This window comes from Hippocampus bargibanti, linkage group LG06, assembly GCF_051943395.1.
Source record: "Hippocampus bargibanti isolate YZ-2025 linkage group LG06, ASM5194339v1, whole genome shotgun sequence".
Classification (NCBI taxonomy): domain Eukaryota; kingdom Metazoa; phylum Chordata; class Actinopteri; order Syngnathiformes; family Syngnathidae; genus Hippocampus; species Hippocampus bargibanti.
The window spans coordinates 860,852-879,153 of NC_142739.1; the positions used below are offsets into that span (position 1 = coordinate 860,852).

The 18,302-nt window shown below is 42.7% G+C and overlaps 1 protein-coding gene across 1 annotated transcript; it reads right to left on the reverse strand.

Moving 5' to 3' along the window:
• Positions 1–1,086: 1,086 nt before the first annotated feature.
• On the reverse strand, positions 1,087–18,070 carry spag1b (sperm associated antigen 1b). The gene is made up of 11 exons (XM_088997773.1): positions 17,981–18,070; positions 15,832–15,958; positions 12,883–13,332; positions 8,397–8,496; positions 7,957–8,109; positions 7,666–7,823; positions 7,139–7,280; positions 5,544–5,670; positions 4,992–5,150; positions 2,552–2,872; positions 1,087–1,764 (listed from the first exon to the last, which is right to left on the reverse strand). The coding sequence occupies exons 1-11, from the start codon at positions 18,053–18,055 to the stop codon at positions 1,636–1,638; spliced, it is 1,941 nt and encodes a 646-aa protein (XP_088853899.1). The 5' UTR covers positions 18,056–18,070; the 3' UTR covers positions 1,087–1,635.
• Positions 18,071–18,302: the final 232 nt, after the last annotated feature.

Sequence of the window (18,302 nt, forward strand, 5' to 3'; positions counted from 1 at the left end):
CAGCAGTTTAGTATTGTGAACTTCAACATTGAGATCAATGTGAAAACTCCAGTTCAAAGTTCTCGGTGCTCTCTGTTCATATTTGGATTTGGTAATATAGCTGCTGCTGAACCAACATTAATATAATGATACATTTCATTTCTAAGCGCCTTTCTAAACTCTCAAGGACACTTTACAGTCACGGGATATTTTTTCTGCGGCTAACCGTCAGAACGAATTAAAATCAGCTGCACGATTGATATTGTGATGTGTTAAACATGCAAGTCGGTCCCAATCCACAAATAGTCATCTAACAGTTGTCACAGATCCTGTTGAGATGAAAGTCGTCCGATATTTATTTCCTGGGCTTTCACATTGTAATGAAAAATTGGCTAAAACGAATCTGGACATAGAACGCATGTGTGACTTGTTGAGGCACAAAGACTAGTAACGGTAATCACTCCCCTCCCCCTTTGCATTATCATGGCCTTGTGACATGAGATTTTATTTTGCTCAATGGGGTGTCCCCGTATCAAGTGTTTAGCATCCCGTCTTCACATGTGAGTGTGAGCGCAGGTGGTAGTCTGTGTGCCCTGCAATTGGCTAGAGACCGGTTCAGCATGTCCCCCGCCTACTGCCCGAAGACAGCTGGGATATCCTCCAGCACCCCCCACAATCCTAATGAGGTTGAATCGGTCTGGAAAATGGATTATGTATGATGTTTTTATGGTCAGAGCAATTTTTCTAAAATTCCAAGTTAGTCTTGTGATGTCTGTCTTGTGTTTATTTGTGTCTTTGAAGGCGGGGCTAATCGAAACACTGATGTCACAGAGAATGGAGGAGCCACAAGAGAAATCCACTCTGGTAGTGTGAGTGCTAACTGCTAAGTTTGTTTAATAAAAGCCTGACCACCTATGCCAGCTTTTGCGCGCATCCGTTTTCACGCCCATTAGTCTTCTACAGTTTAATACATCGCCACAGTATTTCAGCTCAGTGTCGCTTGTTTTTTCAATCATATATTTCCCAGCACGAATGGCTTTTATAAGCTGATTGTGCAGCAGGGAGTGTGAACCCACACGCAATGGAAAAAAAGACAAACCAATATGATGCTTGAAGGTTTCCAGTTGTATTATTACTCGTTGAGCAGGTACTGTTGCTGTTAGTGCAAATTGTAAAGGGTTGACCTGTGTCTTTCATAACAATACATTACTGTATGTAGGCAAGGAAAATTCCCTGAAATGCAATTTAACATCGCCGGCTTAACTTGGACAGCAGCTCATTCATGAACATTCTGATATGACGGGACAGGACGAAGGAGTGCATGGACCAAAAGCACTGGGCTACTTACTGTACACTACTGAGAAAACGTATCCATTTTCTAGTACACTTCAAGTCTACCATATCGTGCCCTTTGTACATAATTGGTTCGTGGTAAAAAAAAGTAATTCTCCATAGCAAAATTGTCTTCTATCGTCACTTCAAATATACTGAATAAGTTCCGATCATTTACAGCAGAGAACAGTTTTAACTGTTTAGGACACATTCTGCAGCAGCCCACATCTTTTGGAGAGTTTTGCATAGATCCGAGTATGTATTGCGGCGAAGCGGCGGCGGCAGCTCATGCGGTTCGGGCCAGGCTGGGAAAACCTCGACGGCTCAGATGTATTTGTTGGCCAGATTCTGAACATCATTCTTGGTGAACTCTGTGCTTTCAGCAGATGACAGGCGCTCAAACAATTGGGTTACGTAGCGTCGCTCGTCCTTCTCCAGTAGCATCAGTACGACCTGAGGAAATTTACAATTTTTAATAAAATGGGATGGGCCCACACACCAACGCACTGTGGCGTTGTATGCAAAAACATTGGCAATGTTATCCCGAATACCAACTTATTTTGCTTCCATGCACTACATAGAGCACTCTGTCTTCACCTTTTGGAATTCCGTGCATGTGTAACTTACTGAATTGACTCAAGTCATTCATGATATAATCAAATCATTCAATGCGTGTATATTTCATCAAGAAAACCACGCGCCACAATGACCTCGGATATACAGGTAACATCCGATTTACGACCACCCGTACTTACGACCACGACCTCCAGACACTATTTTTTAAATTGTCACTCTACGCATGGCACCGCAACGCGCTCGCGGGCCGGCGACGTGTATGACAATTTTGACCAGGCAGCCAGCATCTCACACTTGCACAGCAATCGACCGTGTGATGGATTGGATTGGATTTGCCTTTATTAGTCTCGCACCACCAGAGGATGGGAGTTTGCCAGTCATTTAGCCTCGCTGTCTCTATTCAACATTTTGAATGGATTTCGACTTCCGACCGTTTGGTCGGAACGGAACTCGGTCGTAAGTCAGATGTTACCTGTATTGGCCAAAAGTGAAGCATTTGGGTGCAAAGCTTCATGATGCCTCATTTTCCCATCACAAGAAAAAGGTGTTTGTGGAGCACTTGGGTTCCCTTCATTAGTATTCTCTCATTGGATCAATTTGATGTCTAAACCAATCCATACAATAATCTGTGGGTGTTCAGAAATCAGTCACAATGCTCACTCACCGAGAACCTGTCAGCAGTATGAAGGTGACTGAGGTGCTTGTAAACTAGATTGGGGTCCTTGTCCAGTAAGTGCGAGTCCAGCACTTTCACAATGAAGCTGATGGTCTGCCCGTTGAGTTGAGTGCTCAAAAAGCGCGGAAGCAGCTCTGGAGCTGTTGAAGCCAACATGTCGGCGCACGCCGCCATGTTACCGTTGCTGCAGGCATTGTTTAAAGCTTGGCCAAACTCGTACGCGTTGCTTGCTTGGAATTTGGTGCTCAACTCTTCTCGGAAACAACGATCAGAATTTGCCACGCTTGAAATTTCCTGATCACCGTCCACCTGTGGAGGAGAATGAAGCGTCGGAATAAAGTCTCATCTTTGGGTTAAGAAAGGTTCCGAACGTTCAAGAACTGCTTTGTCGTTTCGGGTGGGACGACAATTCATCTGCTCTTATTCATTCAAGGTCATTGATGACTTCAAGGACAAACGACGTCTCCGGACAAGTTGTGTCCATAATTTGTAAAATGACTTCTACTGAGCGTATTTTAATAAGATTCCACCGCATATTAAAGCTATATTTGACCTTTTAAGACTCGCTCTGAATATTCCGGAAGTCTTGTTTTTGAGTTGGTGACGAGTCCGTACGTGACATCACGAAAGGACCGCCCCCCTGACCGAAAAAAGACATTGTAGCAGTCCTTCCATCGCGTCAATGTACTTTGCTGTACACGTTTGGTCTGAGAACCTCGTGTTGCATCTAAAAGCCGCCAGAAGAGGGAGTTTATCAGCCTGTGGAAGCGGAGGTGGCCACTGGAGGTCGCCATTTTGTGTATTTTTTGGGGTGAGAGATTTTCCCCCAATGTTGCCTCAAAATGGCACATAGAATTCTTTCATGGATTGCCAACATGTATGCTTTCCTCTTCAGAACTATTTGAATCCTATTCATAACTGGATGAGTAACAAGAAAGCATATTCTCCGAATCTGGAGCCATTGTTTGGATTCACAAGCAATGCACGACGTCTTGGCGTGATGTCACGAACAAAGGGGTGGGACTTTCTGAAAATGCCCAATTCGCAGCTCAATTTTTTTTGCAGATTTTGGACACATTAAGTCATTTTTATTGGTGTTTTGCATTAGACTAAAAATATCACACTGTGTGTTTTGGGTATTTTAGATGCTATCAAACGTTTTTCTGATGTCAGTTAAGAAACAAAAAAGTGACGTCGGTTGTCCTTTAAGGGATGCCAACAGACGCATTATAACTGGGAGTGATGGCAGTGGAGGCCACGCTAGGTTTCAGGCAGTATGCGTCATCGATGCCACAATTTTGGACTTTTGTTTGAAGCAGCTACATTCACCTCTTTTTTTCATCTCAGGGGCAGCAATTTTGCCATCGTCTGACAACTGAAAATAACACCACAAATCATCACACAACAAACAATCACACAAATCATGGGTTTTCTGAAACTGAGCCATGATGGGTTCTTACGTTTCCCCCATTGAAAAAGTGTCTAAAGCGCTTATCTGCATATTGTTGATCTGCAAAATAACAGCATTCAATTGTATGCAACATTACTTCAGTTTACTGCTCTTTTGTTATATTGACATCACAATTTTCCTTTTGTCTCTTATGTTTACAATCTTGTCTAATAAACAGGAAATGTCCAATGTTGGAGACACTATATCTATCTATCTATCTATCTATCTATCTATCTATCTATCTATCTATCTATCTATCTATCTATCTATCTATCTGTCTGTCTGTCTGTCTGTGTGTGTGTGTGTGTGTGTGTGTTGAACTACAACATCTGCATTTATTTAACTTGATTACGTTACACACACACACACATAGTTTGACAGATCAGTATAGTTTATTAATCATCAACTCAACTTGTGATCCAACATTCGCAACTTTCCTTGAACAAACAAATGACGGCGGGTGAATGCACGGAAGCCTTTCTGTGACCAGTAGATGCCCTTTGACTTATGGTTTGTGACATTTTTGGAATAAACTGGCATGAACAAATGAAGGAACCATGACGATATGGTCAATTTGGATATGTGAAGCATTTACTGGATCAGAATTTGTGGAAACCTTGAAATGTACAAAGCAGACGGCCGCTGTTTGAATTGTGATTGGAAGAAATGTGGGCGTACGCGGGACTTTCCTATTTGCTACTGCAGGAGAGATCACATTTTGGGGCGTTTCCAGCCAACAGTATCGAAAGCTATTCTGAGGTTTCAGAGTCTATTTCAAAAAAAGGCACAAGTGGTTTTGAGGAGAGCCAACGAAGGTTAAATAGTGTGAGAAACGCAAGACAAATCTGCCCACTCATCCATCCTGAGATGGTTTGTTGAACTCTCACGAGAGATCTTCTACAAAGAAAAGCGCAACTCGAAGCATTTGTAAAAAGCTTCATTGCTTATTCCTGGTTCCATTGCATTCATAACGCATACCTCTGTAATGGGGATGACCTTCCGTGTTTTAGTTGGTGATTCGCCAATGAGACTTTGCTTGAGAAGACTTGTGACCTCCTCCAACTCCTTCTCTGCCTCCTGCACGTTGGGATCCCGTTGCAGTACCTCCTGCAGGTCTGTACTGCATGCCAGGTAGTCCTGGCACAAGGAGCCAAAAGAAAATAGGAGTGACTGCCTTTACAGCAGCTCCTATATTTTCTTCTTCTACTTCTTCCTTTCATACATTTGCTGCTGTGAATTGGAGACTAATAAAGGTTTTTATGGATGGATGGATAGGGATAGGGATAGAGAGCGATAGAGAGAGAAATAGAGAGAGACAGAGATAGATGTTCGCTCACAAATGGAAAGGGGGGAAAACATATAGCAGAAACCTAAAGATAAACAAACATCAGTCAATTCTATACCAATATGTGAAGTCTTAATGCTGCAGATGATTTCCAAAACAAAATGGATACCTGAAGCAAAACATTTTGTGGGATGAACAGAAACGGAACCTGCATGACTTTTATCATATGAGCCCGCTGTCCTCACCTTAAGCCCTTTATTGGCCATGGCTCGTCTGTAGAAAGCCTTCTTATTGCTCGGCTCCAGTTTGAGTGCCGCGTCACAGTCTTGCTTGGCCTCAGCAAATCTCTCAAGCTTCAAGTAGCACAGAGCCCTGCCAGTAGAAACACACACACACACACGCACACACACGCACGCGCACGCGCACACACACACACACACACACACACACACACACACACACACACACACACACACACACACACACACACACACACACACACACACTCCTCTTAGGACATTTCTGTTTCTCATCAGCATCTTATCTCTGATTATGAGTCGTTCTGATAGTAAAGACGAACATGACACAAAAGGAAAGGGCCAGAATTCAATTTGGTGATATTTTATGTCAACAAGGGCATGTAAACTGGTTTAACGGGTTCTTAATTGTTTTGTGAAAAGTTTTCTTTCAGTTTTTGTTTGTTTTGTTAGTTTGTGACAGTTTTAGTTTCCCCCTCAATTCTTTGTCTTACTTCTTTTTTATTCTTTATTATATTGTCCTTCCATTATCTGAGCGGCGCAAGGAGTGCTGAGCCTATGCCAGCTGTCTACAGACAGTTGGCAGGGTACACCCTGAACCGGTTGCCTGCCAATCGCAGTAGCCCATCGAGGGACTGAAGGAGAGGACAACTCTCCATGTAGGTAAGCCTATTCTCAAGAACAAATGAAAAAGATGTGTTGACTTTTATTTTCAACAAATAGTTCGTTTTGTGAACGTCTTGTTGTTTCTCTTATATTATGACCTAAAACTACCACACTGAAAGGAGCATAACCAAATGGATATAATATAACATCAAGAAAACAGTATGTAGAATAATTATATATATATTTAGAAAAAAATGACTTTTATTATAATTATGAGAATGATGTCTGATTATGTTAGGCCAGCAGAGAAGGCCTTGCTGGCTCTGACGGCCCACCACTGACGCTTCCATCATTGCTAATTTGCAATTCATGGCACTTTTTCATGACTGGCAGATCTCACTTCACTTTTCAGCTGTGTCGAGAACGTGCCACGTCATTCGGAGCACAAGCAGTGCATCTACTCCATGACAGGACCCCGCCTCGAGCTGATGTCCACAATTGCTTTATTGCCTCTCATATACAATCAATACTTTGGGTAATCTCTTTGTATTAAAAAAAATCCTTCAATTAACAAAATCTAACATGACGCCTGCCTTGTAAACCAGAAGTAAATACATTAAATATCAAATCAATGTCAGCATATATTATGCTGCTCTCTTTATGCAATCTCTCTAACACTGAAACTCTCCTTTTGGCATACGTGACACCCAAAGTCGCTGCGAGCAAAGTATTCTAGAAATAAAGAGTCCGTCCACACTGATCCAGTTAGTGAGTTTTCTAGATAAAACAAAAACACTTTCATCATTTTTTTAAGTTGCCCATCATTCATCCGCAAAAACTGCTTGATGGTTCCTCCATCAGAACTGGCGGAAAGCCAACCTCTGCTTATCAGTATGCGTTTCAGAAAACACATTTCCAACAATAAGAAGTGTACATTTTCTGAACCTGTCGGTGTAAAAAGTGTACGTTTTTCTAACCTGTTGGTGTAGATCGCACATTCTTCTGGCTTTATCTTAAGGCAGTCCGAATACTTTCCCAGAGCATGTTGGTATTGGCCGTTTTTCACAAAGGTGTTGCCATCTTGTTTCAAATCTGCAAAACGAACTTCTGCTTTCCTTTCTAGATGACATAAAAAAAATGTCTACAAAAAGCAAATCCATTCCAATTCAGACATTGAAAAAAAATGTGTGTCACAATGGCTTGGTTGTATTTTTTAAATGTTACATTCCCATTTATATATATATATGAAGATGGATGGATGGGCGGAGATAGATGTAGGTATCATATTTTTTCTTTTATTTCTCTGGCACTGATGTTCTGTTGCATAGAGCAGTCAGTACATGAATGAGGAAATCCGAGCTCAGCGATGTACCTGTATGACTACAGCCACGTAAGAGAGAGAACGTTTGCAGCCTCCTTTCACACTTAAGAGCATAATCCCCCAGTGTATGTGTGGATAGGCTAAAAACAGCAAGAGTAAGTTCCCTTTTTTAAAATTACAAACCTGCATCCATGGCAGCCTTCTCAGCTCGAGCCTGGAGGACTTCAGTGCTGAGTGGCTTCTCTTTGAGGTACTGCTGGGCCAAAAGAGGAACCAAAGGAATAACCGGTAGTTTCTCTCGCCAGTCTGCACCGTCCTGCTCAATCAGCAAGCGGGTGATCCTGAATGCATTGATTGATGGGACATGTGGACAAACATGTAACAGCCCTCAAACGCAAGCAAAACATCAAGACTCCCTAAAATGCCACTGAGAATATTTCAGCTTCAAAGTGAGAAGTAAAGGCTAATTAATACCTGTTGACGCCGTCATGTGCGGCCTGCACGCTGACGTTGATCTGCAAAACAGTCTTGTAATCCACATAGGCCTTGCGGTAGCGCTCTAGGGACTCGTAAGCTATGGCCCGACGCAGGAGGGGCTTGAGCGAGAAGGGCTGCAGCTCCAGAGCTCTGAGGTGTATAAATAGATGCAAAGCGAGGAAAAGGCAAAGGATCAAGACTGGTAGCGGATGCTGATGTAAGAGACGCGTCCATCTAGACACGCTTGCTTGAACAAATACTGTGTATATTCATCCATGCAACTGACAGAGCAGTAGGTCGATTAAATATTGTAGTCACACTTTGGTTACCTTATTTAGCAGTATTATCAATCACACTCCATCATAAGCATTCGTTTTCACTAAGTGTCTAAGCACTAAGCACATGCAGAGTATTACAAGGTCAAAATAGTAACTCACCTTGTGCAGTCTTGAATGCAGTCTTGACTGTTGCCGTATTTCAGGTAGCAAGCTGCTCTGTTAGAGTACAGAATGTACAGATCATCGGGACTATCAATACCTACAAGAAAGACAAGATCAATCTATGAATACAGTACATTTAACAGAGAATTTTCATTTTCAACAATTGTAATTGTCCACCTAAAACAACACAAGCAAATCAGTGGGGAATTGTTTTTTGCATTGCAGTGCACTTTTCTTTTTTAATTCCATCCAGGTAGGGGTAAAAGTGTCTAGAATTGGACTTTTTGGAGGCCAGTTGTAGTAGGAAGAGGAGCATGTTTCTGTGAGTCGAGGCTGGTAGTTGCGCAAAATATGACATCAATGTTTCTTGGCCATTTGTCTGACATTAACCGTTTATTTTCACATGTAAAGGTTGTCGATAGACCACCGCTCATTCCCATTTCATCATTTTAAAGCAGACGCTGTCTTTTCACTGTTATAGGAGGTCATTGGGACGCGCTGAGGGGTCAACCCCACAAAACTACTCATCGTCAAATCAACACTACAAACAGTGAAAGAAAATGTTGGTGGAAGCATTCTGCTCGACGGATCTTTTTCAAGTGGAACTGGGGCCTTGGTCAACATGGAGGATTTTCAACAGTCAGTGTTAGCACAGAGCAAAATAAAAATGTCAACAACACCTTTTGCAACCCTTTGAACGTTCGCCGCCATGTCTGGACATTACGGATATATATATATAGGGCCGATACGACCAGTCAGACTTTAGTTCGCTGAAGAAGCATCTTGGATAAGAAGCGAAACGTCCGACACCTTCAAAAAAAGTACAGATGACGGCTGAAGAAACCTTTTCATCCATGTGGACTGAATGGTTACTTTGAAACTGACAGTCACAGTTGACCACAAACCAACTAGTAGCTCAGTGGTCCAATATCCACAAACGGAAATTGCTATCTCAACTTGAGATTGATGAGGTACAAACCAGACGACATGGTGAAGGGTCCCAGGATACCGGATCAGAGGAAGAGGTTATACGAGCCCCAATGAATGTTAAAGATAAGAATGGGAGGCCAGCCCCAATGAATGAAATGCTTTGCGAGGCAGCAACTGACCTGAAAGATCAGATCATGGCAAGAATGAAGGCTGGGCACCCTAGAAACCGATTACAACGGTAATGTGGAAGTACCACCTGAAAGTCTCATTGCAACTGTGAATGCAGCGCTGAGGACCATCCCTAACGTAACAATCATGGAAACCAATGAACTGACATACTGTACACATCGCCATCAGTGATCCTAGAAATGTTTGTCTATAAGAGCAACCATTAGAGCCGTGAGATAAGTTAACCAGCATGGAAAAGACGATTGGAGGCTGGGAAAAATGTGAGTCAGTTAACGGAGGCCCAAAGAGATGAAAACGCTGATACGCGAGGGGCGCAAATGGACAAATACAGACAAATACAACCATCCACACTCACAACCGTACCTCCAGACAACACAGAGTGTTCAATCAATCTACCACGCTTATTTTTAGAATGTTGCAGGAAACAGGAGTACCCGGAGAAATCGCACGCAGGAACGTGTGTCAAACACGCAAAAACAACTGTTGCCCTGCGAGGCTGATGTCCTCAGCAGTTGACCACTGTGCTGTTCCAAACAGAAAAAGTGCCATCATTTTGATAAAGGATAGAATTCAATACAAGACACATTATCATTACATTGACCAGTTTTGCTAGTAATTCCAGTAAAAGTAATTCCACTTATTTCATTGAGTGCCCTGTTAATAAGTGTCTATCAGGTTATTCATGTCATTATAATTATGTTTTAGGGTGTTGTTTATCCTCACTGATGAGCAGGTGTGCTTGAGGCTACTTCAACTGACTTTTTAGCGCGAGGCAGAACGCAGTCAAAGCTGGTTTTTTTTTCAGTTATTATTGACACTTTAGGGAGTCATTACTTCAAGTTTTGCCAAGGTCGAGTACATTTATTGTACACTGCAGCCGTCAGCAACTTTTGTCACTTTGTGTTGTTGTTGCGTCGTGTGAAGTGTTTTTCAGCATTTTTGGTCACGACATTCATCAAGGAGGAGACTGTACTTAGCGGTTGTGCATTTTCGACAGCACGAGTATGCCAGCACTGTTTTTGATTTGGAAGGAATGTCAGTGCCATTCGACTGCCATCGCCGGACACCCCTGGGGCCATTGTGCTTTTCTGCACCTCAAATGTGTAGCATTTCCACAGTCCCGCTTTGTTCAGCGGAGGTCGGTGCTGTTGGACGGTCTGCGGCTGGACGGATGCATGGCTTTTGGGGCCCGCGATGAGAAAGGAGCGTCAGCATATGTGGAACTGTCACGGCTTGCAATTGAAGCGGATTTACGTGGGACAGGAGATGTGAGACACTCTCTTTCCGTCAATGGATACTACAGCTATGTGTTTGATTTCAACATTTAGCTTGTAGCAGACGTGCACGTTTCATCATGACGTCATTGATCCACTGATGAAAAGGACGCTTTGATCCTCTCCTTTCATCTAGAACTGCTTCAGACGAAAAAGAGGGTGCAGAAAGTGCTTAATATTGAATGACTGTCCGAGTCTTTTGTTTTGTTTTGTTTTGTTTTGGATTGGATTTGCCTGGAAAAGCAAAACACATGAGCTGCTGGAAAGGCAGCCACTCTCGCGGCGCCGTCTTGAAGTCTAAAGAACAAAAAAAAAAAAAAAACAAATAACATGACAACACAAAGACACAGAGAGACATTCATTCTTAAGCACTTCCTGTACCCTCTTTGTTATATAAAGCAGTTCCAGATGAAAGAGGAGAGGATCAAAGCGTCTCTTCACCAGTGGATCAGGGACATCGTAGTGGAATGTGCACGTCGACTACAAGCTAAATGTTGAAAGCAAACACGCAGCTGTAGCATCCATTGACGAAAAGAGATCGTCTCACATCTCCTGTCCCCCATAAATCTGCTTCAATTCCAAGCCGCGACAGTTCCACATACGCATCGGCGCTCTGCGCTGACGCTCCTTCCTTCTTATCGCGGGCTCCTCAAGCCATGCATCCATCCAGCCGCAGACTGTCCAACAGCACCGACCTTCCACTGAACAAAGTGGGGCTGTGAAGATGCTGCCCATTACAGGCGCAAAAAAGCACAATGTCCCCTGTGGTGTCCAGCGATGACAGTCGAATGGCTCCAACATTCCTCCCTTTCAAAAACAGTACTGGCATATTCATGCTGCCGAAAAGGCGCAACCGCTCAGCACAGTCTCCTCTTTGAGGAATGTCGTGGTCAAAAATGCTGAAAAACAATCCGTATCCGTTCCACACAACGCACAATAACACAAAGTGACAAAAGAAAACACAAAAACAAGACAAAAACAACAAAAAAGCAAGGCTCATCAGAGCACTTGCTGACGGCTCGGGCGCCATCTTGGACTCCTTTTGTGTTTTGTGTCACATTATTTGTTATTGTGTTTTTGTCTGAGTCTTTTGTTTTGTGTCACATTATTTGTTATTGTGTTTTTTTGTAGTTGTTTTGACTTCAAGATGGCGCCGCGAGAGTGGCTGCCTTCATAGCAGCTCTTACATACCTATCTGAGGCACATCAGAATTGCTTTGAGTGAATTTCAATTGAAACGTGAAAAATCTTCAGATATGACAGCGGCAAGGTCATGTCCTTTGAATTACAGCTTTGCTGAGTCTTTTAAGCAATACAGTGAGACCTCAACTTACAAACACCTCAACTTACAAACTTTTTGTCTTACAAACGTCAAATTTATGAAAATTAAACCTTATAATAAGCACTATTTTCATAATACACACCCACCACGGCTGGCGGAGTGATCTTCGGCGGAAGCACACGACCGAACAGCACCAGAGGTTAAGTTACCAAAAGTCCTTATGGAAGGTGACTCCTTCCATAAGCCATCAATGACCAACAAAAAGGTAAATAAAACTTTATTTTACAGCACAGTTTATTTCTTTAATTACAGGCGTCATGTAATGCGTCTCTCTTTCCAAACAGCAATTCCCTTTGACCTTCGACCTCCAATGCCACATTCCATCAAGCCATCAATGACCATCACAAATGTAAATAAAGTGACTTTATGATACAATGCACTGTATTTCTAGCACATTTATTATACATAGAATAAGGTATGTTGTGTGTAGTTTTAAGGCTTATTTAGTTGAAAAGTATATTTTATGGAAACCCGGGAACGGATTATTCCCATTTTAATGGTTTCCTATGGGAATTCTTTTTTTGACATACACACTTTTCGCCTTACACACTCTGTCTGGGAACCAATTAAGTTCGTAAGTTGAGGTCTCACTGTAGTTATTTATGTGTGGGCGCAGGTGAAAAAAGGTGAGCAGACATTTCTCACAACAAGTAAATCGCTCACAGTTAGCGTACGTCAATGTTATTGTCACACAACAAGCTTTGTGAGTGTACACACCAAGACTTCAGTAACAACATGCTCAACCTTACCTGCATCACTATAGCCTTGAATGGCTTGGGAGTATTTTTCCAGCGCATCGCCAAACTGTCCATTCTTAAACAGCAGGTTGCCTTCATTCTTTAAGCGGGACAGGGGCAAGGGGAGGGCTCCACACGGCGCATCAAGATTGACAGGTTGGACAACATTTGCACCCGGTGGAGTTTCCTTGGTGCTCCCGCCGGCTTGATCAGCTTGAGGTGACACTGATGATACTCTCTTGACCGTTCCATTAGCTGCCTTGCCCTTGGCTTCTTGCGCGACTTTGTACTTGTCTGAGCTGCCGCATTTGCTTCGCCAGTGTCCGTGATGGCAGTCATTATGTGGGGTCCCGTCCCCTTTGCCATGGGGCTTCTTCTGCGCGTTACCCATGTCTCCCCTCTCCGCAGGAGCAGCTGAACAGCCGTCCCCTCCCACGGTCTGGCTGGGTTCAACTGGACAATCTAGAGGGGAAAAGAGAGCGGAATGAAACACACCCACAGGAAGCAGTCAGTGGTTACATCACAGTTGGAGGAGGGTTAGGATCCACATAACACTCAGCCACATCAGAGCGCTTGCAGGAAGTGGCGGGAGGAATTGCAAGAGCGCTGGTTGGGTTGGGGATAGGGTGAAAAACATGTGCGTGCATACAGTAACATCACGTGGTCTTGCGGGGAAGAGATTTGCGGCACAGCTTAATGGCAGACATTCACAATGACAAATAGCTAACAAATATAGTGTAGGCTACCAGGCTACGTTTACATGTCATGATATTGGATTGGATTTGCCTTTATTAGTCTCACAGTGGAGAAATTTACATTTCACAGCAGCAAAGTGATGAAAGGAATGAAAGTAGAAAAACAAAATACATGAGCTGCTGGAAAGGCAGCCACTCTCGCGGCGCCGTCTTGAAGTCAAAAGAACAACAACAAAAAAACCTAAATAACAAATAATATGACAACACAAAGACACAGAGAGTACTTCATTCTTCAGGACTTGCTGTACCCTCTTTGTGATGACATGACGCAGTCATAGATGAAAAAGGAGACGATCAAAGCGTCTTTCCACCAGTGGATCAGGGACATCATGGTGGAACGTGCACATGCATGATATGTGCAATCAACTAAAATCTAATGCAGAAGATTCATCATAAAATTCTGCTTTTCGAATGTTATTAATGTCAGATTAATTATTATAAAACGTTTGCTGTTTCCTGCTTTCTCTCGCTCTCTCTAATTTATCTGGAGCTAGCAGCGTTCTAACATTCGAAAGGCTGAATTGTATGACATTGACACGTCTATCAGGAAAAACAATATTGTATACCATTGTCATGACATGATACTGTATAGTGTTGTCATGAACTGCTGCGAGCATATACATGCGACAATGGTGTAAATTAAGGGTCATCGGAGTCCAAGATGGCGCCCGAGTAGGCAGCCGTCAGCAAGTGCTCTGATGAGACTTGCTTTTCTTTGTTGTTTTTGTCTTGTTTTCGTGTTTTCTTTTATCACTTTGTGTTGTTGGGCGTCATGTGGAACGGATAATGATTGTTTTTCAGCATTTTTGGCCACAGCGTTCTTCAAGGAGGAGACTGTGCTGAGCGGTTGCGCCTTTTCCGCAGCATGAATATGCCAGTACTGTTTTTGAATGGGAGGAATGTCGGAGCCATTCGACTGCCATCGCTGGACACCAAAGGGGCCTTTGTGCTTTTTTTGCGCATGTCATGGGCAGCATCTTCACAGCCCCGCTTTGTTCAGCGGAAGGTCGGTGCTGTTGGACAGTCTGCGGCTGGATGGATGCATGGCTTGAGGAGCCCGCGATAAGAAGAAAGGAGCGTCAGCGCAGAGCGCCGATGCGTACGTGGAACTATCGCGGCTTGGAATTGAAGCGGATTCACGTGGGACAGGAGATGTGAGACAATCTCTTTTCATCAATGGATGCTACAGCTGCGTGTTTACTTTCAACATTTAGCTTGTAGTCGACATGAACATTCCACCATGATGTCCCTGATCCACTGGTGAAGAGACGCTTTGATCCTCTCCTCTTTCATCTGGAACTGCTTCGTGTAACAAAGAGGGTACAGAAAGTGCTTCAGAATGAATGACTCTCTGTGTCATGTTATGTGTTATTTAGGTTTTTTTTTTTTTTTTTGTTCTTTTGACTTCAAGACGGCGCCGCGAGAGTGGCTGCCTTTCCAGCAGCTCCTGTATTTTGTTTTCTACTTTCATTCCTTTCATCACTTTGCTGCTATGAAATGTAAATTTCTCCAATGCGAGACAAATAAAGGCAAATCCAATCGGGCAACCATGTACAATACAAAGTATTGAGATACAGTACCGTAATACGAAATCCTAGAAAGGTCTCTCAAGGTCACTTTAGTCACAGGATAGGTTTTTCTGTGGGCTTGGGGGGCACAGCATTGATATATGTATGGGCTATGTGTGTGTTTAAGTTTATACATTTACATTATACAAGTCTACTAGCTTCTCATTATTTTAACATGTAGTGTAGAACGCAAACTGCATCAAATGAGCGGTTTGCAATAGTACTGTATTTTGACTCGGTCGAGTAGCTATAAATTATTGTTTCTCAAAATAATGCATTGTCCCCAGTTCGGTATGCATTGATTACTTCAAACTAAACATTTTCCTACCTCGTTAAGTGAAGCATACCTTCAGGTGTTGAGAGAAAGCAGGATATTATGTTTCTAACGGCCTAATGGTTGCACATGTGGACAGTGGATGTGTTGGACAAAATCCGTTTTAAAACAGCGTTATTAGTTGTGGAGCGTTTCTGTGACCACTTTTATACACTCGAAATAACTTAAAGCAAAACGAAGTGAAGTGAAGTGAAGTAATTACCCCGCGTGCAGTGGTCCTTCACTGATATGGAAAAGTTTAAGTTCGATTAAATGTGTCTACTGTGACTTCAGATGATTTCAATGTGTATTTAACAACTCTCACCGGTCTGCTCCAGTTTTGTCTCTTCGACATGCTCCTCCTCTACCTCCTGGATGATGATTTTTCTGCCCTTTCTCGCTTTTTCCTGTCGCACGTTTGTCATCTTCTTTGTAGTTTCGGACAGAAGTTGCTACGTCACAAATAATTTCACACATCAGAATTTGTGATGTCATACAAATACAGACACTAATGTCACGCGCCGGTGACCAAGACTACTATCTTCGGATCGCTATTATTTCTCCAACCATTTTGTCTTGATTCGTTTCGTATTTAGATATAACGGCGCACAAAAACAGTGACATCTGTATGCCAAAGGGTGAAACTGCATTTGGTACGATCGTGTCCTGAATATCCATTCATCCATTTTCCAGGACACTTTATCCTCATTAGGGTCGCGGTGGGGGGTGGGTGCTGGAGCCTATCCCAGCTGTGTTCGGGCAGGAGGCGGGGGACACCCTGAACTGGTCTTCAGCCAATCAAAGGGCACACAAAGGCAGACAACCATTCACCCTCACACTTACACCCAGGGACAATTTAGAGTGTTCAATCATCCTGCCGCGCATGTTTTTGGAATGTGGGAGGAAACCAGAGAACCCGGAGAAAACTCATGCAGGCACAAGGAGAATGCAAACTGCACACGGGAAGACTGGAGCCGGAATCAAACCTCGTGCCTCTATAAATCAATATGTATTGTACACTTTGATTTCGACGTACTAACGACTGGCCCACCAAACCGCCCTGTGTCCCAAATATTAATTCATTCATTCTTTCATTATTCACACAACTTTGTTTCTATTTTTTAAAACACACCATACAAAAATACTGTCAATTTAAAAGCATGAATTATGCTAGTAATCGATGTGCCTATTGAATATATAAAATATTCTTTGAGCGGTCAACAGCTTGAACCATATAAACGTTTCAAAATAGCAGTCGTGGTTCATCATTATTACTTTAAATGGGCAGCTGAGTGCTGACGTCGATTTAACATGAGTTTGAATGTGATTGGTTAATTCTGAACACACCCAAGAATAAGAATGTGTGCACGCAAGTGCAACAACATTAACTTTGTTGTTTATTTTTCCTTTAATGTTATCTCGTGTGTTAATTTTTCACTTTTCCTCTTTCAAACATTATTTTTTCCCTCCCTAATTAAATTGTAGATCGGCGGCGCAGTGGGCAACTGCTGAGCACATCCGCCTCACAGTGCAAAAGTGCAGGGTTTGATTGATTGTATGAATTTTCTCCAGATAGTCCTCCCGCATTCCCCAAAAACATTTTTGCCAGGTGAACGGAACACTCTATAAACTGTCCCTCTATGTGAGCGTGAGTGCAAATGATTGTTCATCTGTTCCCCGTGATTGGTTGTCAATGAGCTCAGTGTTCTCTTGCCAGAAGATGGTTGGAATAAGCTTCAGCACGTCCTTGACTCACGTAAGGATCAAGCTGATTATTAAAGGTGGGTGAATTTTAGGTTACAATTCAATGTAATACAGTACTGCAAAAAGGTAACACATTTTGTAAACTTTTTTTTAACGTGCTTTGCAGTATATTTATGAATCTTTAAGCACGTAGAATCAACTTTCGTGAAGTCTCAATTATTTACAGCATTTGACTGTTTGAGGACGACTGGGACGTGAATAGTAATACAGTAAAGTCTCGTTATATCGATATCGGATATATCGATAGTCCCGGTTATATCGATACTATTTCTATGCACGCACGGAGAAAATTACATGCAAACAGGGTCGGATATATCGATAGTCCCGGTTATATCGATATTTTTTCGGACTCCCTTGAATATCGATATAACGAGACTTTACTGTACTTCTCAATTGCCCAAGGTTGGCTCTGCTCACGCTGCTTAAAATGCTGTTAGTCCCCTGCCAACTTTTAACTGCGCATGCCTGTGTACTCTACAAAACAGTTCAATGTGCACCATTCATAACATCAACATATGAAAAACACCGCAAGGCCAGAATATATAAAACAATCAAAGGATAAGTCACAGTGTGGTTGTAGCTCGACATGCCTCATTGTGCTGCATGGCCAGTTTTCTTGCACCCCTGCGCGAACTAGTTCTGGTAATTGTCCACCGTTTATGTCATTTGTCAAGACTGTAAACTGAGAAGAACCTTGTCGTGTAACTTACAGTGGCTGCAGCATTCTGTGGCTCTTCTCTCAACGCTACTCTCAAGTCTTCAACAGCCATTTGGAAGTTGCCCATTTCATTGTAGACAGCGGCGCGGCGAAGCAAAGCTGGAGAGGAGATACATTATTCATTCTTATGACTATTGTTTTGGTTATAGAGGATTTTTTTTTTTCAGTGAGGCGGTCCACTGTAGTGCTCAAAAGCAAATTGGTGCCTCAAGATGCAGGGGGGGGCCCCGGGGGTTCATATGTCATGTTCAATTATTTTTCAAAATAAACTATCACCATCAAAATTCCCATAAATATTTCACTGTGAGAAGCTC